This window comes from Apteryx mantelli, chromosome 3 (assembly GCF_036417845.1).
Source record: "Apteryx mantelli isolate bAptMan1 chromosome 3, bAptMan1.hap1, whole genome shotgun sequence".
NCBI lineage: Eukaryota > Metazoa > Chordata > Aves > Apterygiformes > Apterygidae > Apteryx > Apteryx mantelli.
Window position 1 is genome coordinate 106,340,100 of NC_089980.1, and position 24,271 is coordinate 106,364,370.

A 24,271-nucleotide genomic window follows, 5' to 3' on the forward strand; every position below is an offset into this window, starting at 1 on the left:
CTGAAAAAAATATTTACAAATTAAATGTCTGTTGAGACAATATTTAGCAGCTCAAAAGAGGCTTTGATTCTCAGATGAGAGCAATGAGAAGGTAACAAGGGTGGGTCTGCTCATTATAGCCTTTAGACCACATGATGAGAGAGAGCATGTCAACATGTGCTGGTGGGTTACAGAACTCCTCAATACTGAGAGCGCTAATACACTGTTCTGCATAATACAAACAAAATCACTTAGTGGATTTTTTTAAATTACTGATTTAGACAAAATTAACCATGTCAAATCCTACCTATCTTAAAACAGAAGCACTTGTTTAAAAAGTGAGATTACATTTAAAATGCGTTAGATGTTTTTTCTAGTTGAGTAAGGCCTACCAAACCCAGGACTATGCAGAAACTTGTAGAAGTTCTTCAGCTTCATCAACCTCAGACTTAGCGGGGAAAAAGGAATAGTACTTAAAAAGTACTTTCCAGTAGTCCCTTCCCAAACTCCATACCCTAGTCTTGGTATTGTAATGGAGCATCTTGCACTTTTCTATTAACTCATTCTGTTTTGTGAACACCATCTACGTAGTCCTTAATTGATTTATAATAATTAAAAATGTTTTCTATTTCTTGGTGCCTTGTCACATTTTTTTATTTACCCAGAGAAATGCATGTATATTAACTGATCAGAAATATGTATTTTTTTTTCATTCATCACTGAACATTGTATTTCCCAGAAGTGCTGCGGTAGGAGATGCAACAGTAACCAGTGAGTCAAAAAACATTCCAGATTGATAATTTGAGAGTATCTAAACAAATGGATAAAGTCAGACTTGAGTTTGCTCCTTTCATCTGTCCATTAGCCAAATCCATTAATACAGCTGAGTTAGTACGGCACTCTCCCCCCAAAATGTACCCTACTACTTTGAGAAAAATAAATGGGACAGGTATTCCCTAAAAATAACTGAAAAAGGGAACAAGAATGCACATATTGGGATAAGCCCTCTATTAAGATGTAAAACATGCTTTCTAGAGGATGAAACAATCAGATAACTTCAAAATGATGAAATTTTTTCCTCATGCAGTTGCCCTTCCAAGTGATAAATTAGATGAAATTTTCCTGTAGGAATGACATTACAGACAGTCCTCCATGCCATACTTTGTAAAGAGGCTACGAATCAGAAGAAAGCTACTTTAATTTAGAAATAGCACTATTATTTCTTTCTGCTTTCTCAAAATACTAGTGTTTTACTGCTGAACACTACCAAGCAGAATCTCTGAGGCGGCACAGGACAGTAGTTCCCAAAATGTAATGCTTAAGTCACCCTGTCCAAAAAACACTAGCAGGACTAGTTGTGACTATGATACTATTCAGTTTTCTTTCTGCTGGGTATTCTTCTCTCTCCTTTTTCTTCCTTTCCCCTGCTCCTCCCCCTCCATGAATTTCTCTTTCCCAGATCTCTTGTCATCTGCTGCTAAGCATCACAGTTCAGAACAACGCAGGGCTCTAGTTTTAATTTTATTTCTATAAATAGTATAGAACAGATATTACCTGATTTTTGAAAGGGTTAGATTATAAATTTGAATATACTGTATAATTTCATCTAAAAGGCGATCTGTCATGGAATCAAAATCAGCAAAGGTATCATTCTGTAAAATAAAAGAAATAAATAATAACTGTATTTTCTAATGCAGCAATATACATTCTGCATTCAGACTGAATTCTTATTTCCCAGTGTTTTGATCAACAGCACACAAATAAAAGCATCCACATTAACTTCAAACAGAAACACTGCAGCTGGTTATTCTCATTTTTTCAGTTTTTTTCTTGTAACATAGAATAAAGTGATGTACATTTTATGGTAAGACTACTTTGTTCTAATACACCAAAACAAATCTCAACATAGCAAACTGCCAGCCTTACTTCTAAGCCTCCCCATACACATAATCTTATCTGTAGAGAAACAGAAGACCAAACTGCATATACAAAACTAAATCACACTGTCCATGAAACAGAAGTATGAGACAATTGCTGTAACAGTAGAAAGAGAGTCTACATTAGCACTGTTTAATTCAAAACAATCCCCTCTCTAAAACAGTACTGCCATTTCATAGCTGCTTCTCTACAATGTTTAACAGTAAAAAATTAAAAAGGGGTAGGCAAAGAACGCTGAAAACTTTTCAACACAAAACCCAAAGGATCTGTGTGAAAATCTGTAGTGTTCAACATATTCATAAATGATCTGGAAAAGGGAAGAAGGAGAATAATAAGATGTCACAGTTTGTCAACAGCACCAAATCATCCAGGATAGTCAAGTCTAGAACTGACCAGAATTTCAGAAGCATCTTATAGTACTGCACAACTGGGGGATAAAATGGCAAGGCTTAGAAACGCAACACGTTACATGGGAAAAACAGCCCTAAACATATATGCACATAATAATCTCTCTCTATATATGTGTGCGTGTTTTATTATCAGGTACATTAGGAAATCAAGGAAAGAACAGAAAATACCAATATAGTATTTAGTAAGTCCATGCATAAGCATCTTAAATGTCTGATCAAGTTCTGATCATCCCATCTTAAAAGAGAGGAAGTTTGGAAATGGGCAGAAAAGGATATCATGGATGGTCAAAAAACTGTTCCATACCTCTTCCACATGAGAAGAGACTGAATGGACTAGGTCTCTTCAATTCCCTCCCGGGCAGTAAGAAATTATACTTGTTTATAAAATGCTTAATAGAATTGAAAAGGAAAATGGGGGAAGATTATTGACTTTTTTTCCAAAACAAGCTGTAGGGAGATCAGTTTAAACTTCCTTGTTTGCAACAGAATTATTAATGAATATGAACTGTGGAATTCGTCTCAACTGTGAAAACAGAAGAAAAAATGCATTCAAAAAAAAAAAATATATATATATATATCAGCCAGCGTCAAGGAGAAGAGTTCATGAGTAGCTATTAGACTCAGTGGTCTCAATGGGATTCCCAACTCGGGAAGTTTCAGAATTGCTGACTGCCAAAAACTATGAGGAGACTACACACGAGCAAGCATGGCTCAGTGCCTGCCCAGCCTGATCTCAAGGCATCCCAGCAGCTATCACCAGGAATATGCCACTGTGCCAAATGAACCTTTCGGTGGACCCATTAAAGACGTTCTCTGTTCTAATGCTTCCCTGAAATATATCTAATACAATATGTAACCCAGAAAAAAAAAAGAAATATATATAAAAAAAGAGTCTTCTATGCTTTTTCAAATTTACCTCGTCTGAAAATAAGAAAGTTCACAAAAGTTTAAGACAGAGATAATTTGATATTGATTCAGTGTCATCATGTGGATTTTACAGTACAGTGACAAAAGAAAAGAGCAAGAGACTGATATTTTGTATTTCTCAGATCCTGTGAAATACACATCTCCCTTCTTCCCACACCAATTTCTACCATTAGCAGCCTGATAGGGAGGGAAAAAATATTAAAATCAAGGGAATTTTATCCGTAATTCCAACTAGTTATGCTGAGAACTTAGAGGACTTCAGAGTACACAACAAAATAGCAGCAACAAATGTTATTCATTATATATCTACTTTCAGTATCGTATTAGGTGTTGTAATTACTTTAATACAAACTACAAATCAAATCACAGATTCTGAGAGGGGACTTATTTACATAAAATACATCAAAACCATCATTTTCTGCTAAATGCAATAAAAACATACAGAAAGTGGTAAACTACAAGGCAACAGTGCCATTAAACATGTCTGAAAACGTACACTGTTTATTGCTCTACAAAAATTCTGTTGATGCTGGCAAATACCTGATTCCTCTCGGACATAAGAAAATCTATTCTCCCTCCAGGCAGCCCTAGCTCAATGTAGGTCTTCACTAATCTGAGATCTGCGCTGTTACCTTAAAAGGGAAAACAAGAGTTACATACTGCAAAATTAACTTGCAATAAAAAGTAAACAGAATACTGAAATAACTCAACAGCACAGCTTTATATTTAAACACAGCTAATGATATTCTCACCCCTAATTAAAATTCAATGAGACTTGGGAAGATAAACTGCCATGTCAAATACAATGCAGAAAAAGTCTGTAAAAATGACATTCAGCTCAGCCACCATTTAAAACAGTAAGGTTTAGGAAGTCATGTTTGATGATTTTGTCTTAGCACCCAATAGATACATAGCACTGAATATTAAATACTTAAAAACCTAATTAACTTTTATCAAAGTTAATTAAAGTACTCTGAGCTAATTTAAAGAATTTAGTGAAGAGGAAAGGAATAAGAGCACATCAGAAAGCTTTTCATAGAGTGAAAGTCAAAGTGGACTGTCAGCAGAAAAAGATACACTAAGAGTGGTATACAAGACAACTAAAGCCAGTTTAACTAGCTTCCTGAAGATCCCCCTACATCAATGATCATGAATACCTTTGGAGTTTGTCAAGAAAAAATAAGGCCCTTTTCCTCCATCATTCCACATTCACCATCTAAACCATTGTAAGATCACCAAGAATGGGTACCCTTACTGCCTTAATTAGAGAAGAAGATTCTCCATTTCGTAAAAAAAATTCTGACTACATGGACAGTTTGAAGGCTTCAAAGACATGTTTTTAAACAAGAGCTTTTATGGTTACGTTAACTTTTGTATCAACTCTTGGCACACAATAGCACCTGAACGTTTATACTAGTAAGAAGGAACGTTTCTGAGTTCAATGTTAAAAGTGCTTAACAATGGGTGCTTTCTGCCCAGAGGCAGAGAGAAAAGCTGTATTTTTGAATTTGTTTTTAAATTAGGAATTCGAAAGATGAACAAGAAAGTCCTGCAAAGTTGGTCCACTCCAATATTCTATGTATTGCTCTGTTGAGTTACCTTATGTTGTTCATTTAAGAAGCTTCACAAAAAGAAACGAAAAGGTTGATGGTAGAAAGCTATGAAAAAACCTAACCAGAGGGGATATCACTTCTTAGCATGCACATGTGCTTTAAACTAAAAGCAGGTGAATATATTCAAGCTGTTCAAATTTCCCATCTTGTTTCATTTAGCAGGGGATTTTCTCCCTTCTACTACAGCAGTTTCTGCATCCTTGGAGATATTTAAAACTCGACTGGATATGGTCCTGGGCAGCCTGCTCTAGTTGCCCCTGCTTTGAGCAGGGGGGTTGGACTAGATGATCGCCAGAGTCCCCACCAACCTCAACCAGTCCATGATTCTATGACACAGTGATCTAATGTTTTAAAACCTAATACTTGACTGCAGTAATGTCTCATTTAACATGTAGAATTTTCCTCATAATAAGATACACACACTGTATTTTCCTTGACAATGTAACACTACAAATTCTAAGTGAAACTGTATTGTTATTAACTCTGGTCTATTACCAGGGTACGGGCAAATATCTGTATGTCATAAAAACTGGAAGATGTATCTAATTTGAACTATGACATAAACTGAGTTTATGTGCATGGAAGTTTTGAAGAGAAATGTTAAATAAATTCTTAATTAAATTTAAATGATTTCATGAAATAAATTGTTAAAGGCAGCCTTACAAAGCCAAGTTCCCATTTCCTTCTAGTGAACCTATTTCAGCAAGGTTTAGTTCAGAGTTCAAATGACATAAGCTAAATTTGACTGGTAATCTGAACTGATATCTCATTCAGTATCACCTTTCCCTGCATACCATCTAGGCCATGGACGCAGACTATAAGATGTATTCCATCTTCTGAACAGTCATCCTCTTCCATACTAAAATAAGGTATCGAAGAAGCCAGTTTGAAAACATCACTATACATAAATCCAGGAAGTTTAAGCTGCTTCAATTCTTCTTTAGCCTGGAGGAAACTGGAACAGAACAATATTTATGATAAAACATTTACTATACTATTGGCAGACAAATGTAGGGTCTCCTAGGGTAGAGTTTTCTACTGTCTTTTTACTTTTGCATTCTCTTTATTTGGTATGAAGAAAAAAATATTTGTCAAATTACTATTTTCACAAAATAAGTCAGTTCCTCAAAATATTTTTTCATTTCAGCTTCCTGAAGAACCTTTTGTCCTATAACCAAATCCATACCCCAAGCTCCACTCTCTTCTCCTTTGAACATCTCTGCCAGCTGTGAAGTATTTCTGAAGCCACTGAAGATTTTGATTTAGTTCTGGTCTTGAGTAGTAACAGCTTTGCTTAAATGCAACGCTAACAAAATTACATGAATTATAATGTGATCTGAAATCAAGGCAAAGATTTCCATTGACTTCTGATAACTCCTGCCAAACTTGAAACTTATTTTCTAGGTCAGCAGGGAGCTGGAGACAATGCTGTAATTGCTCTCCAGAAAGTCCTTCTGATAGACTGAACAACTGATATTAACTTCAAAAGAAACCAGATCCAGACCCCTGATCTTTTACATATCATGTGAGGGCTTACACTATACAGTTTCAAATAGCTGAGCTCTCCACATGCTGGGAGTTCCTTGCATTCCTCCTTTCCTTCCCCTCCCCATAGTTTCTTTGTGTAGGACCTTCCTATATAATTAATCATAGTTCAGAGTTTCTTTGCAACATTTCACAGAGTTTTGTTTCATGCCAAAAGTTTTATGTGTCCTTATGTCCCTTCCCTCATTTCATCTGTTCTGCATGATCCCCAACAGCGTCACCCTGTAACCTGTCCTCTTCAGCCTCCCCAGTCTTGTCTTCCTCCCATTCCACTCTTCCTTCTCTGTTTTCCCAGCTTTTTCTTTATTTCATTCCTCACTAACTGGCAAAAGCCAGTCAGTTAGCCTCAATAAAGTCAGCTTAAACAGGTCTCCACTGTCTGTTGGTCTTACCAGTCTGCAGCAGAGATTACTGGTCTGTACTCAAGGAAAGTTTTATGAACCAAACGTATCAAAATTAGTTCTCTAAAGCAACTCCTACCCTCTGGAATTCCAGTCATCCCACACTCCATGGAATTCTGCTTTCCCCAAGGCCAAGCCCCTGATTTTACTCCAAGTTCCGCCTTTCTTTCATTGTTTCAAAACACCCTAAATATTCTCTGCTTTCCATCCCTCCTACTCCATGCCACTATCCACCCTCCACTTCCCATTTTCCATTATTTCAGAAGTTGTGTTTCTGTCCTCTCACTTCTGTTCTTGTTTTCTTCCACCATCACTAGATCCTTGCTCCTGTTCTCAACTGCTTCCCACAAGCTCTCTCGTCTTCCTATCTCTTCCGTCTGCTTAGTATTCTCCTCATTTCTCTCTGCAAAGTTTTCTTCTTTCTGATAGCAACATGTTACTTCCATTGCAACACATTAAACTGCCGCTTCCCATGTTCAGTTAGCGGCAGGGGGTATCAAGGGAAATGCCTCTGTTTGCAATAAGAGGAGGTACAAGCTGGAATCCCTGATGTTCCTCTAAATTTAGTTTTTATGGTATCCAAACTGCAGTGTAATTGGGAGTACTATGGTCTTTCAGGTGCTAAAGTTTGGATATCTAAGTTAAGACTAAAAAATAAGGTCATCAACTTGGCCAGTACCTCACACAGCTTCACTTGGCCAGTTGGAATGGATAACAAGTTACAGGGCTTTTTTGTTTTTTTATTTTTAAAAATTGAAGCATGTTTTCCTATACTTACTATTTCAATCATTTCCATTTCATAAAACACCATTTTTATGCTCAGTAGCTATTACTACATCACTTTTTGGCTGAATGCTTATTTTTAAAAAAGAACATATTAGAGAAACAAAAAATTTCTATTTTGCTTGAAGTTTGTCAAACCACATGAAATTGCAGGGTAATTGATGAAAGGAATTCTGTGCTAACACTTTCTATCTGAACATCTAAAATGTGATGCAACTGGAGTGTGCAGGATCTACAAGCCACAATTCTGGGTACGCTTTGGAGCCTACCGTGCTTCTTTTTCCCTTCTACACATCATTAACATCATTTGAATGAATGTAAATAAACTTTGTTTTAAAACAGTCACTTACGCTAGCATTTGAGGTTTTGGGGAGCTTTCATACCAGGAAACAGATGAAGCTGAGCTGTAGGAAGTGCTGCCTGGCTGCTGCGTAATTGCATCAGATTTAGTCCTTGATGACCAGATAACATTGCAAGGAGAGTCTCTCAGAGCAGAAGGAAAAGACAGGCAACCAGGAGTACAGACAGGAGGCACAATTATCCTGTCTCTTAGATGCCCACTCTCAGTCCTTTCAGATCTTAGAACTCTCTCTTCCGCAAAACCATGATCCTGGTCTGGGTCAGCACTGGAAGCTCCATCTAAAATACTATAGTCCGTTTCTTCATAATACCCGTTTTCAATCATTTCTTGATCCTCTTCATCTTCCTCGTCTTGTTGGGAAGAGCAAATCATTTGTTTTTCATACGTTTCCTTTTGAGGGCTAACAGGATTGCTGTTGTCCATTGGCCAAATATCTGAAATATCTGTGCTGCTTCGAGAGCCAAAATAGTTTTCTACAAGCCCTTGCTTTACTATATCAGTACTACTGGTTGGAGAAAGATTATCTGTACCAGTTTCACTTCTAACTACTAACAATTCTTCAGTTGTCTCCTTTACTTCTAAAGTTTCATTATGCTTTCCTTCATTGTTTTTTTCAATCTCACACTCAGCATTTACGGATGAACAACCTGACACAACAGATGGCTCACCCATATAAGTAATTTCCAAATGCAATTTAGCTGTTTCTTCTGTAGTGTTATGATGTTTTTCAAGGTCCTGAGAGTCCTTAGAAGTTGTGCCAAGGTTTGCCTGTGGGCCGTAACTTTTCATATCAGTAGATGTATCTTCATCTGAAACAACTAAGTGTAAAAGATCTTTTGTGCCTGAATGTGAGGAATGTATAGACAGAGTTTCATTATCTGAATGCCCTGAAAATACAACACACTGTTGCTGCAAATTGGTATTTGATTTCTTACTGTCATCGCATTTTGGTAAGTCAATTGCTCCAAGATCCAATACAGTTTTGCTGTCACTTAGCTGGCATTCAGGTACAATAGATATCTTTGAATTTTCATCAGGTGACAGCTCATCATCATCTGAAGGCAGAGAATTTATGGATGTCAAGGATGATTGTATTTCACTTACAGCACTGGTACTCTCAGTACAATGGCTTTCTATTGCATTTTTTATAGCATAGTCCGGTTTTAGTAAAAGCTGAGGAAATAACCTCTCACTACTGTATGCACTTTGCCCTTGAACATTTTCAAAAACCTGATCAGGGTTGGGGTGAGTTGCAAAAGAGCTTGGTTCACTTTCTACACCTGAATCTGAAAACCTAGAAGAGGCATACGTCACACTAACATCTGGTAATTTAGTCATGTCTCCACTTACAGAAATTTGAGTTTCTTTTGTAGAAAGAGTAGGCTGATAACTTCTTACTCTTGTCAAGACTTCACTAGTATGTTGGAAATTTCTTTCATGGACATCTTCCTTCTCAAATACTTGTTCTCCTGAGTTCAGTTTATTTTCAGATTCTGAAGCCTGCATATTGGGTGTCTGCAAATTGTCTCCTTGCACTCCATCCTGTGGAAACTCAGCCCACGATCCAATGTGAACAGTTACCTTCTCCCCTTCATAGGGATTCTTATTACTTGGTTTGACCTCAATTGTCCTGACACCCGATGAAGTTGGCTGGCCTCCATGACAACTGTCAAGCGTACCTTCGGGCTGAAGAGCACTATCTGCTTCCGTAATTCCAGGACCTGCCTGTGAGATATTAAGTCCACCAAAACCAGCCACATTTGCGCAGTAAGAATTCACTGGGCTACCCTGACATGGTTGAACACTTTCAATCTTGGCAGTCTTTTGCTCAGTTCTAGATGGCAAACATGCAAGTTCTGTTTGACTTACTTGCCTGGTGCAGGTCTTTGTATCACAAGGAAATCCACCTAACGTAGGGTCCAGCCCTTCGGTAGCATTACATGAAGGCCTGCTTTCTGAGCTCCTAGAAGCATCTTCCAATGCTGCACTTTTCAAGCATTTGTAGCCTACTAAGACTACAGAGTCCTTAGAATTCTGTTTCACAATTTTTTTTGTGTTTTCAGGTTTCATTGTTTTCATAAGCTTAGTAACCTTAACTTTGGATTTATTTGCATCTTCATTTTTCCCTTTCAAAGATTTTGTTAGCAGCTTTTCACTTTCTGAATGCCAAAGGTTGGAGGCACCTGCAGGTCTTATTTTCAATTCTGGGCTAGTAAAACCAGCTACAAAACCTTCTTCAGCCTCAAATTTATCCAGTTTAGTGGACTCTGACCTTGGAAGATTCTGAACTACCAACCAGGGTACATCCAGATCTTTTATCAAAAAAAGTGAGAAAAAAAAGTATTGTTTACAACAAGATTATGCAAATAACTGAAGCTATAAAACATCAGTAATTATAGAACTTTACAATCCTCAAAACTCAAACTAGAGAAACATCTCCTAGAAAATGAATATACTCTGTCTCAGCCAGGAAGAAATGTAAAGAAACACACTCAATTTTTTCATCATTTGCGCTCATTTCTCCAAAGAGAAAACTGCAGTGAGGTTTGTTTACCTTCAGTAATCGAATCTAAATACCGATCTTCAAAGATTATAGGTAAGGAGTTCATATCTCCATCTAGTTCACTGCATTCAATAGGGAGGGGTGGAAGAGAACTGCAGAAGGAAGTATTTTTGATAGCTGCACACATTTGTAGATGACTTTGAGCACTGAAAGAAAGAAAGTAGTCCTATATGACAAAATACAAGTATTGATATTTATATTAGCAGAAAGTAGTAGTAGTTTAACTCACTTTAGGAGAGTGTTTTTTACTAATTACTTATTTAATAGAAAAGCTATTCTATTACTACATTTGAATTCCACTGCCCTAACTTCTTATATGATCTTCATTAAAAAACTTCAAATGTATATTTAGAGCAGTTTCTCTTGAATTTGTTACATAAGTATTTCTACAACATAGTATTTTTACACAGCGTGAGCTACAGAATAAATACGGCTAAGTGCTACATATTGTGCACTTCAAAAGGCTACTCACTGTAGTTCTTGATAGGCAAGGGCAGCTTGCCTAGGATGCTCAAGACAAAAGAATGCTTCTGCAAATCTGCGCACCTGCAAGAGCCAAATAAAGTAAGAGTTGATTTTAAATTACAACAATTTTTGAAAATTCACCAGCATTCCCACACCACAATGTTATTAACTTTGCATGAATTACACTGTTATTTTTTATAAATGCCCAGTCCAGGTGTGTGGGGGAGTAGATGCCATGGACAAAACTATCAACTGAAAAGAGAATTTTAACTTATGCCCTGGATGACTGAGGGGAACTACATTAGATTCAACTGTCTGCTGAAAATTCAAATATAAAGAAATGAATCATCCAAACAAGGCTCATCTGGAACACTAACATGCAAAACATTAAGCAGAATTCAATGAAAGGAAATGAATTTATAGTTTGTTGGACACTTCTGAATGTGCTTGAGAATTATCTTCAGAAGGAGAAACCCATTTCAGATATTCTCCAGTCCCAGAATACTGAGAAGTATGTGTTTCAAACTTCCCATGAATATTCTCTAGCCCACAAGTAAACTCTAATGCAAAAAAATCTTTCACTGTAAAGATTTCAGCTGCAACTGATAAAGACAATAACAAAATGTAAGCTAATTACAAGTGTTGTATTCAAGACTTAACTATATGTCCAGGGTTAATAAACTTAAAATATTAAAATGGTATCTTACAACATAGGGGAACATATCTTATCTAATACATAATGATGAAATAGGAGAGTGTGAATTATACAGTAATTACCACAAGTAAAAAATATATAATAATGAAATATATTGAAATACAGTATCTAGAAAAATCAAAAGCTAAGGTTTTGCAAGACGGGGTTTCTTATCTTTCAAATATTATATAACATTAATTTAATCTGAATGCATTTTTCAGAACTTTTATTTTTTTAACCACCTATCTGCTCAAAACATGCAATTTAATGCACTATGGCAATAGGCTTTACCTTGTTTGTTGTAACAAGATATACACACAAGAATGTGCTGTACAGTGGCTGTAGACAACTGCTTATGCTTTAACTTGAGCATAAACATCAATTTGTTTATATAAATTAAATCAAAATTTCTACCCCATCTAGAGAACCGCATCTGTATCTAATCTACTTAATCAATCATTTATTTACCAACCATTTCTTGGCCCTATAATTCCTTTATTTCCTTGATGTAATCTGAATCTTCCTCTTAAATTACCTACCTTGCCAGGGGGAAGCAAGTGCGAGTTTGCGCCATACCCCGCGGGCAGGCATCAGACCCCAGCAGCCCCCCACATTCGGTCAGGGCAGTGAAAGCAGAGCTGCGCACAGTAGCTGTCTGCATCCTCAGCACACACACGGCACCAGGCAAATCCTGTGCGTTAACTGGCAAACATGACATTTTATGGACTAATTTTACTTTTGTTCAAAGATAAAGAATTGCTGAGAAGCGAGTGAAAGCTCCTCCTCCTGACAAATCACCAGAGAACACTTTTAGAGAGAGTACTCGTTGGTGAAGTTTTATGTTTGTAGCTTCCACCTTTTCTTTTTCCTTAAAAAAAAAAAAAAAAAAAAAAAAGAGAGAGAGAGAGAGAGAGAGAGAGAGAAAAACCTCCAAGGTATTTAAAAAACAAACAAACAAACAAAAAAAAAACCAACAAAAAAAGCATTCTCTACACTTCACTAAAAGCTTCAAGTCCTTCCATCTCAGCCTCCCAGAATCCAATTTATTGTGTCATATGAAATTAACCTCAGTGAGAACATCATCTATGAAGAGCCTTGGACAATATTTTAAAGTAAAAGGAAGTAAAAGAAAATATTAGATTGGATACATCCTTGTAAAGACAACTTCCAATCTCAGCAGTGACCAAACACGCACACACAAACAGAAGAGAGACCTACGTGCTTTTCTTCAGATATTATGCTAGCAGTTTATGCATACACAAGCTGGGCTAGAATCAGAGCATCCCTAAGTACTCCTCCCTGTTTTCCCAACTGGCATATTAAACAGGCACCTATCTTCTAAAAACGTAATTTAGTCACAGCTAACCCTTAACCTTCCCCCCAGAAAGGGCCAACACTCCCTCTACAGACACTTACTGTTTCAAAACTAGCTTTTTATAGCAATTGATCATTATGGTGACCAGCTGTCATCCTAAATAATTTAAAAAATAATTAAGAGATCCTAATCAATTGTGTAACAGGAAATAAAATAAGAACAGGAATATTTCCCAATTAGTAGATGATTCTGTGATCCCAAAGCAAGAATAGAGCATAAAACTGCTTCTCAGTAGGAAAGTGAGATGGGTTTCAATTTAACTGCAGTCAGTTGCTTCACTGTGTAAAATAACTGGAATTATATGAAGAACAGACCTTTACAATTCTGCCATTGACTGTCTAGAAAAGAAAAGGAAGGGGTTTTTGTTTGCTGTTAATGTTATTCATAACTGTTCAAATGATTCCAGTACTTTTGGCGAAAATCCGATTACCAGCTCCAGCGAGCTCTCACTACAACAGCAAAGGTACAACGCTAGCTGCAAGCAAGCTTCAGGACTGCTCCAAATGCCCAGGTAAATCAATATTATGAAGGGAAAAAAAGCAGTGTGTATATATTCTCATTATATTTTAGGACTTATCGAACTGAAAGGATGATTGTGGAATATCATGCTCAGATCTACCAGAAGATGTCACTATGGAACAATATCTCGTATGAGCTAATTTAGCGTGCCAACTTTTTATAATATTAAAATAACATACCTCAAACAGTTTTTTTCAATAAAACTTAGTTGAAGACTTTATTATTAGGGGGATATTATAGATGACAGATGTTCTAGTACGTCTAAAATTTCCCACCTTTTTTATGTAGCAATTAAAATCTGGTATAGCGTTTTATAGAGGAGATGTATTTGAAGTGATTGTAAGGTATTTAAAATACACTATTTCATTATAACCTTATTTTCTAACAACATTCCAGCAAAAATAGCTGTTTTATAAGCATCTATAATCAACGCACAGGGGGTGAAAGTCATTTGACCAACTGCTAGATGACAGGCTCTTCTAGGGAGCTACTTTACTATAAACACCTCAAGCAGTCAGATGAATGTGTTCCAGAAGTGTCCGTTTCTCTTAGATTAACACAAGACTTTCCCAGGGGGAATTTCCTGTAGAAAGCACAGACTATAAATATTGTAAGACGAAATGGTAAAATTAAGAGACATTTAGCATCCAGTAGAGAATACAACAGAGTATCTACCTTTAGGTAGATAATGTAGTATAAAGTAACTGCAGAACTCACTAAAAAAATCGCCAGTAGACACTTCTTTTCCAAAAATAAAGATCGATCAACTTTTTCAGTTATAACAAGGGTCACCTTTGAGCCCAGAGGTATTAATTTAGAAATTTAAGAGATTCAGCATCCTTCAATAGCAAGCCACACCGAGGACAATGTAAGATTCTTCAACCCCACACCATTATACTGTGCGTGTGGATTCATACCTCCAGAGAAGAATATTCCTAAATCTTGGATTAAAGAATAAATTTGTTTTTTTAGTGACAGATAATAAATTAAGCTGGCATAAAAGCAATTAGAAGAGAAAAAATGCAGGCATGAAACCAAATGATACTTCTTTTTTCAAGAGGGAGGGAGGAAAGGACCTTCTATTTTGTGAAAACTGGAAGGTATCACAGAAATACTTTTAATATGCACAATATCTCAACTCACTCAGTGTAATTAACTACTTTGACTTATATTCCTTAAAATAACTGCAGTGAAATCCAATTTTTAAGGTATCTGAGAGCTAGAGAGATTGAATTAAATCAGAACTCTTAAAAAGAATCACATTCAAGAAACTATGTGCACATCATTACCCAATATATTTTATATTTTAACACCAGGACCAGCAAAAATAAAAGTATTAATGCTTGTTCTTGCTTATTAAATACATATTGGTAAAAACACTAACATAACAACAACTGAATGCAAGTGCAGGTTAACTGAAATAGTATTCTCCTTTTATAGTTTCTACCAGAATTAACTTGAAGGATTCCTGAATTTATATGAACAGCATGTAATGATAAGTAAGATCATAAACGGACAGTAGAATGATCACAGGTTCTTACTGTTAACATGTCCAATCTAACAGATAAATCTGTCTTTCTTTCTGAAAGATTTCATTTGTCCTCCAGATTAAGCCATGAACCCCTCATTAACAATGTGATTTATCAAGTTTTTGTATAAGACCATGGTTCAAGTATCCCATCCAAAATCTAAAGAGAAAGGTTTTTGACACAAGTGGCAGAAATGCAGGCTAGACCAATCAAATCTTTGAGAACTAAAACCTTTAATAGGCTTTAGACCATGACAAATACAATATTTAAAGCACTGATGGCATGTGTTCAGATTAACTAGACCCACTAACAAGCTCTCTGCAAACAGTTTTACAAGAAGAGCTTTCAGATGACCTCTTAAAACAACCTTTTCTATAATGTGTTGCGATAAATGCATGGGTTAGGATCTCAGACAGTAAAGATGCCAGGCCAGCTGAAATCCAAGTGGTGTGTTTTGGGGTTTTATTTTGTTGTTGTTCTTTTTTGTTTTAATGAATCCTACTCTCCAAAAACTTTAGAATATCAGGTTTGTTCAAATCCTTGATATCAAAAGAGGGGAAGAAAAAAGTACTTACTAGGAGATGAGGGCACAGCTTTAGCTAATACTTGAGAATAGTTCACTCTGAGAATCAGCATTGCTGTGATTTTGCCTACAGAAAGCCCACAGCAACTGTATATACATGCATATACATAAACAGATCAAGTGTGTGTGTGTGTGTGTGTGCGTGTGTGCATGCACTCACATCTCAGATCATTTCTGATTTTAAAATCCTGCTTAAGAGCCCCTTCAGAGTTTATGAATGTTATAAATTCTTAACTTAGAAGAAAAATACATTTAATTTCATGACTTGAGCGGACAACCTACATATAGCAGGGAAGTAAAATGGGCAAGCACTAGGCATGGCTCCTGAATAAAAATATATCATTCTACACAAATACCTATTGTGCCACAGCCTACACTTTGCCTTCCGAACTGCATTTCATATTCAAAAGTTCAATGAATTAGTTGGTTTGTATTTTATGTATTATATTCCAAGAATAAGTTCTATTTGGAATCTCACCTTGATGCACACTTCCATAACAATGTGACATGCCCTTTATAATGCCAGCGTAAATACTCACTCTTACTGTGTGATGCTCCTGTGCTAGCAATGATGTGACTTCCTCTTGTAAGGTAATGACCTCCAGAAATTGTCCCCAGAGAGCCATTAGAAGTGAGCACAGCTGAGCAAGATTCATATTTATAAGTTCTGCCAGTTCATCAGGATTTTCCATTTTCTGGAATTTGGAAAAAATATTTACACAACTGCTCCCATAATGTACAGACAGAATCAAAAAAAAACCCAACCTCACCTCAGTAAGAATTGTAATTAAAAATTACTTCCAAATTAGACTGTTTTGTCTAAATATCAGAATTGGATTATTTAGGTTACAACACTAACAGAATACTTTGTGTTGCTTTAAATACTATCCAGTTGTCTTTTAGAATTAGGACTCAATCTTAAAACAACAATTCAATTTATAGCAACCATTAGTATGAGTTGCAACCACTATATTTTCTAACATTCAAAACTTTAGTGTGACTGAAAAGAATAGGAACCAGGAATTAGAAAACAGACAATCAACACAAAATGCATTAGTCACAATTCCATGCAATATTAAAGGTATATTTAAAAAAAGGAGACATTTCCATTTCAGAATAGTCACAACTGACTATAACATTTATATGGACCTACACATCCAGATGGCACTATCTATCTATGTCTACACACACGTTAAACATCCTTAGGAACCAGTGTTATACTGTAGACTTCTTAGAACCAGATCACACAAAGATAAATTCAGTGGTCTGTTAACCTGGGATATAGTTCCACGCTAGCCAGTGGTGGACTGCTAGGCTTATATTCCCTGTCATTCTGAAAAATTACATTTTGCTAAAAAGTAATTGCAGGCATATAAAGCATTGACACAAAGGGTTTTAAAGTAAGGATAGTAAAGACCCAGCTTCAGCAATACTGAAGAGGAAGTAGCAAAAAGGATTACAATACTGAGACATCAACTTAATAGGAGAGACTGGAAATAAGAGGGGGAAACACTTTTGAGAGGAACTGCATAAAAGAAGGGAGGGAGAAAAAGGAAAAAATTTAAACATATCTTAGCAAGCTAAGGGAGGAAAAAATTGATCATAAGTACTGAAATAATTCACTGAGGCTATGTAAATATAAAAAGCTTGTAACGTGTGAAGTAAGATTATTAGTTGCCCACAGAGAGCCAACTCTTCTGGCACTGTCTCCAATTATACAAATGATACCCTTGTTAAGCCAATATTACCTTTTCTTGTAATTATACTATTGCTCCTGAAATGGAAGGTAAGCCTGCTACTCCACAAAAGTGGGCAGAAAGCCCACTTGGTAACAAAGTGCGACCATCTTCTTTCAAAAAACGTTTGAAACTTCTGCTTTAGCCTCTGCCGTGACAAGGCAATAAGCTGTGCAGCTGAGGCTAGTTCTCACTGCTGCACATTAAGGGGAGAGTCAGGGAGAAAAACATAAGGAAACTAAAGCAGACAATTTCCTTGCGACTGTAGAGAAAAGAGGGTGAGGAGACAGCCTGAGGACAAGTCCCTCCCCAACACGGGGCGACACGCTTGGGGAAACTCCTCATGTACAACTCGCTCCTACTCCTCGATTTTACAACATTATTACACGATACCATCAAAAAGGAGGAACTCAAATTACGAACGCAGAAAATTCAAAATGTGATTTTTATACAGTGCTGCTACTGACATGACAAGATACCACGTGAATAGTTAAGTTTGAGTTGAGCAATTTCTCTTTGAATGAGGAACCGTTGAAAGAAACGTTGGCAAAAAACTACATCGGAAGTTATTACTGAAACCAGCAGTTTATTCCCAAGTAACATATGAAATCAGCATACTCTAATTTTATAGTTATTTCACTTATGCAATAAATGAAGAAAACAGTACCTTTACTTCTTCACACAATTCTGTAAGACGAACTTCTACATCTATGTTCTCTGGAAAGATGAGAGATGCATACGCATGAAAAATGTATTTCCCATGTTGCAGAGTAAAAATAGTTATCTCACACAACAATTTAAACACACATGAAAAAAAAAGACCATCAAATAAAATTTGATGCCATGGTAAGTACAACAATCAACTTGAAATCATGTAAATTTTAAACTCCAGTTAAAATTATTTCTTATTAATTGCTGAGGTTGAGGACAGAACACAATTAACTAAAACCAGGTTTTATTTACCTGATCTGTAAGCTAAGCTACCTACATGCATAAAAATACAGTTTAATTGTCTGAGGAATTATATTTTGGTCAAAAACTGTTCTTTATGTAATACTGAGATATTGAAAGGATAATTAAGAATAATTTAATCTTCCATAGTATGGCAACTTAAACTGGATCACAACCTGGAATGACTTATTTATTTAAAAAAAAAAAAAAAAAAAAAAAAAGGATTTCTTCTTTGGAAAGAATGTTTCTCCTTGTTAACCGTTCCAATTCTACTCAAGCGACTCCAATCAATTAAATAATAATTTAAGACTATGATTTGATTTCCTTCTTTACTTGACGTACCAGTACCAAAACAGCAATTTATAACCCCTAAAACTGTTTGTGGCAAATATTTATATTTAAATTCATTTTTGAAACACAATGTTAAGTGAAAAAAAACCCACAATATTTCTTGAAAACATACACGTGAACAAAACATGCCTCCAATCCCACAATAAAAAAAAAAGGATATGGATAATGAACATAAGTTTATAGAATGGCAACAGCATTTTTACTCAATTTACCTTTGAATGATACCACCTAGATTTGGTGAATATGTATTGATTTTCAGATAATTGCCTCTATTATACTGAGTGCTATTATACTTAATATCAAACAAATTAACTCACATAAAGTTCTGAAAAACATGCAACTTGCAGAAACACATGAAGTGCTCAGAAACAAGATTAGAAATGTTTCTGAAAGATATTGCATAAACCTGTTAGCTAAATAGTACTTGAAGATAATTGTTCTGAAAATACACGAAAACTGTTTAAGACACTATACTTTGGTTGTGTTTGTGGCTGCACAAATATTGGCATTAAAGAAAAAATTAAATGGCTTATTTATCAGACCCAATACTGAATATTTATCTTCATTGTCACACTGCAGTTGGTAATAGGTTTTGAACAACAATTAAAACTGTGAGGTCTAAAATCATTATGGAAAACCCAAAACGACAATGTTCTCAATAAAAACAACAGAATACAGACAATGACAATAGGTAAAAAAATTAAATATTAACATTCTATAGCAGTAATGTTCATCCAGCAAACATGTGATGCAGTTTTGCCAGCTCTGTTTCTTTAAACAAAAGCAAAATGCAGATATATATGATCAGGCTTGTGACCTACTATGAGTCTGAACTGCCATTTTATTCTTTCCCATCAAAAACTGCCTTGTGCGTCAACAGCACCGTCTTTTGGCCAACACTGGAGTAATAGTGACACTCTCCAAAGGGAGAATTGTCCATTTAGACATGGACAGCTGCAGCTTAAACCTTGAGAAGGTCTCGTGCAGTGCTTGGGAGCAGCAAGCTCTGAGATACCAGAGGCAATCTGAAAGATTTTGCAGGGGAAAAATATTAGTCTTTTATTATTTAGAAAGTTGAGGCTGCAATGAATGACCTGAAACTACCTTTTTTAGCTGGCTATTTAAATGGTGATAACTGACTAAACTCTTCAATCATTTCTGTTTAGTAAAATAGGACAACAAAAATAAAACAACACTAAACCAAGAAAACAGTAATATTTTCTCATTTCACTATCTATATTCAGCATAGACATAAGTAGCTCAACTCCACAAACTTCAGAGTTCAACATACTTTCACTATGGCTGAATATAGAGGATTTTTTTCTCCTGTTTACAGATAAAAATATTTTATATTATTAATAAAGATCTGAGGGGTTATATCACCTGCTTTGAAAACATACCTAGGTAGGCGTCTCTCTGGGTTCGTGGATATTTTCTTCTGAGAAGGCGTTCATAAAGGACCTGCATGCTGGCCTTGGCTAGTTATAGGGATTGCACACACATGACTAGTTACTAACCTCCTTTTTTCATCTGTGATTTATTATTTGCCTTAAAGTTAGTATTAAAAAAAAGCTTATTGCTAGCCTAGCAATTAGTGCATTTAGATCAGTACATTAAAGCATATAATTTTAGTGTAGTTTCTAGATTAGGTATTATTCATGATGTACATTATGCTCGCTTGTTTTCCTGTTTATTTCCTGAAACCAGTAATACTTAAATGCTCAGTTAAGGTTACTGAGTTCTTTTGCACATGCTTCTGCAAAATCACTGTGTTTTCTTAAAAGTATGCAATAGTTTAAAATGAGTTGAAATGTACATCATAAAAAACTGAGCAAATAGAAGAAACAAAATTAAAGAGAGAATTTATTTAAAACACGAAAAGGTGATGATTCTGAGATTTAAACAGGACTTGAGATTCCCTTCCCCCAAATCCATTTAAATTTCATGTATAAGATTTCCAAAATGAAATAATTCATTTATTTTAAAAATTAAAGATAAATACAAAGGACAACAATTGTGTACTTTCTGAAGTCCAGAGTGCTTCAGTTTCTTTGCATACTTTACAGAAACATGGCTTTTTTTTTTCTTTTTTCATTGCTGATGGATTTTAAAGAAAGTATTGTTAATAATGATAAGCATTGTTATTTGTCATGAGCAAAAGGTGCGCAGTAATAGCGTAATTAATAGTTATATTATTAGTTCCTTTTGTTATATCAATTGTGCCAATCAACATACATGCAATATAACTGAAATAAATGAAAAAAGATTTATAAATAAGAAAATAAAGTAATTACAGCAGCAATTGAAAAGATTTTGAGAAAAATAGGAAACAAACTGTCAGCAAAATATGTACAATGTATGTCAAATGTAATTACAAATTTTCACATCTCTCAATCTATTGTTCAAACTTGCATTTCCTTAAGGTAAGCTAAAATACTCACAGAAATCACTAAAGGTCTGACTCAAGTTCCACTGAAGCTTATGAAAGTCTTTTTGTTGACTTCATTGAGGTTTGAAGGGTACCCAGCTATGAAATTCAATTACTTGCTTCTTTCTATTATATATATTTTTAAGAATGTTTTACAGAACGTAACGTCCTATCTGAAACATTTAAATATCAAGATTTAGTCTAAGCCTACCCTTACAATGACAATAAAACCAACAAATACTATTTGGCAAAAGGTGAATTTTGTCATTAAAAGGAAGACTAAAAGTTGAGTCATTCATGTAACAGGGCATTCCCTCCCCTCCATATCAAGATTAAGATAACTGACAAAAATATTCTTTGCACCATAACTGTAGCAGTATTTTTGCTTCTATAAAGAAAAAGCCTCAGTTTCTGCATTAGTGGTATGTGCGATTCAAGCATAGATTTTTAGCACTCTTCCTCCAAAAATCCCCTTCCAAAAATGGCTTTGCATTTTTGAATATATATGTGAAACATTCTTTGTTTTAATCAGTAACTGGCTGCCATGTCACACTTAAAAATTATTTTTTATATCTCCATTTCCTGTCTTATAAATTCCTAATGCTTAGTTTTGATATTGCTAAAATTATGTAATAGCATAATCAATACCTGCTGTCTACAGTCAGTGTAAATTCTGAAAGACCTGTCTGGTTTTTGGATTTAAATAAACCTTTATATAACTCAAAGGGAATATGTTCGCTGGAAAAAAAGTCCAGCTTGTCCGTTATAATGCCAATGCATTCTCCTTTTTATTTATACCACTCTCCCAGTTCTACAAGTTGAGAGTAGGCTCGCTAATATACCAGCGTTCTACAGAAATGCATTTCATGAAATATTTTCACAGTTATTTTTATCAAATGTGGTTCATTCAAGTTACTAGGAGTCTTCACCACCATAAAACTTATAACTTAAATTTCTTTCTATGAATCTGTTCTGTAAGAGTTTAATTTTAACTTTATTAAAGAAATAGCTGCTCTGAAAACATATTTTAACTACTCAGTTTTACAGAAACAGTTCTGTATTCAGATTGCTTTTCCCAGTTCTCAGGTAATTAAATCATTGATCAATCGGTCAGTTTAAAGTTTACACTACAAATTGAGTCAGCAGCAATTTCTTCTTGTAGGTCTTGTTTTCAGGTAAGTTTCCAATGCAGTATTCTTCTCAAATCCAAGCTTACCAAATTTCAATTTTTAAATGACTATACAATGTTTCCTTACAACATACAACCAAGTACAGCATGCTTTTTTAGATTGTGAGTTTCTCCAACTTTCTCACCACTAAAAACAATGATTTGAAAAACAGGCCAAATCTTAAAACAAAAACCTACAAGAAAAAATATATTTGTATAAATTCAAACTGTTGTCTCATTATTTCATTAGTGGGGTGATGATACTATATATATTTTTTCTCTGTGAGTTATTAAGTTCCAGTTCAGTTTAAGCAAAAACATTATAGATATGCAAGACGTACAAAATTAATGCCAGTTCAACCTAGAAGAGGGGACATTTTTAATGAACACTGAAAGGAAAGCGATGCATTTTATTATATTCAACATACCCAGTTCAATTCGGTGAGAAGAGGGGAGCTCCTTTGTTATCATAATGAAATATCTATGTAACCCTTTGAAGGCAAGCAGCAAACTGGCACAAAGTGTGTAGTGGAAATTATAGGCATGATTGAGGAAAGACTCTGAAACCACAAAACTGCAACCCTAAAAAAAGAAAAAAATGCACATATTAATTTCATACCTAAGTGAAGCATTAACAGAATAACTAAAATGGACTTTTCAATGGACTGAAATATCTTAAAAAAGAAGATCAAACACTAAATATTTTAAGCTTTCCATCTACATGATCCTGAAATATAACACAGCCTTTTGGAACAATTTTTCTCTTTTCACCTATCATGTGGCACATCAAAGTACCTCCAAAGTTCATTGTTCATCAGACAGTATTTCTGTAAAAAAGTAAAAATCCACACTGACGAACAAAATATAAATAAAATGTTCAGCTGATACATGCTTACATCTGCTGATAACTGTTTTGTGTAGTTATTGCCAAAGACCACACTTTCAAGGGAAGGAATCACAGAGTCCCTGTTTTGTGCTGGTGCATTCCTGTTTAACCACGTATTCTTCACTGGGCGAGGAAAGCTGTAAAGCAAATTGAATATAAAGACATCCACATCTTTATAAATACAAATGAACTGAATAATTCTAACATACTATGTGACACAAATCTGTCACAGTTACAAAAATTCTTAGTTTTTCATGAAAGTAGCAAAAACACAGATTCTCAGTAATATACTGAAAGTTCCCAGGCTAGTAGGTTCCCCTTTTAAAGCAGTACTTGTAAAGTAGTTCTCAAAGCACATCTCCAGCTAGCAGGAGCAATTTAAGAAGTTATTACCCTCGACTGTTTGTTGCCATCTCTCACCACAAAGGTCAGCAGACACTGTGCCAGGAGACTGGGCAAGCTCTCCCTCATTCTTTTTAATTGAAAACTCAGATAATTTAAACAATATTCCTGAAAGTTTAAGCCAAAGAGCTTAATTTTGAATTATAACAGGTAAGAAGCATTCATTTTCCACCAACTTTGCTGCGAGAACATTAGCTCCTAAAAGTGAATGAGCAGCAAACACTTGGAGAGCTATCACACAAACTGTCACTGCTGTTCCCTTAACGAATGCCTGACCTCAGCTACTCAAGGAGAAAGCCCATCCAAAACCCCAACCTCTCCCCAAATTGTTCAGAAAAGGACAACTTGGATCTTTAATATTCATTCCTGACTGACAATTAGTAACAAAACCTGTTTTTCACTTTCTCTCAATGAAATGAAGTTTGATCCCACATCTAAGAGACAAATGCAGGTGAAACTCTTGAATTTCACGGCGGTGTTTTGACAACTGACATTGTATATACATGATACTGCTTGATACTGTGTGATTTTATCAGATGAAGTCTTCAACGGCAATACTACCTCATTCCCACCTCCTCACTGCTTAGTCCTCTCCCAAGTAACACTGTGCCATCCCTTCAGATCTGCCATTTCATTTATTATATAGCCATGCCTGAAACACATC

At 35.5% G+C, this 24,271-nt stretch overlaps 1 protein-coding gene across 1 annotated transcript in view; it reads right to left on the reverse strand.

The window, feature by feature from the left end:
* The window catches only part of FAM135A (family with sequence similarity 135 member A), an 87,723-nt gene that overhangs the window by 20,083 nt on the left and 43,369 nt on the right, over window positions 1-24,271 (reverse strand). Inside the window, exons 7-17 of the mRNA XM_067294122.1 lie at window positions 23,216-23,342; window positions 22,748-22,901; window positions 20,124-20,201; window positions 18,089-18,138; window positions 16,225-16,380; window positions 10,993-11,066; window positions 10,512-10,666; window positions 7,947-10,269; window positions 5,662-5,822; window positions 3,795-3,886; window positions 1,534-1,631 (exon numbers count right to left, since the gene is read on the reverse strand). Coding sequence (XP_067150223.1) covers window positions 1,534-1,631; window positions 3,795-3,886; window positions 5,662-5,822; window positions 7,947-10,269; window positions 10,512-10,666; window positions 10,993-11,066; window positions 16,225-16,380; window positions 18,089-18,138; window positions 20,124-20,201; window positions 22,748-22,901; window positions 23,216-23,342 — 3,468 coding nt within the window. The remainder of the gene's footprint in view (window positions 1-1,533; window positions 1,632-3,794; window positions 3,887-5,661; window positions 5,823-7,946; window positions 10,270-10,511; window positions 10,667-10,992; window positions 11,067-16,224; window positions 16,381-18,088; window positions 18,139-20,123; window positions 20,202-22,747; window positions 22,902-23,215; window positions 23,343-24,271) is intronic.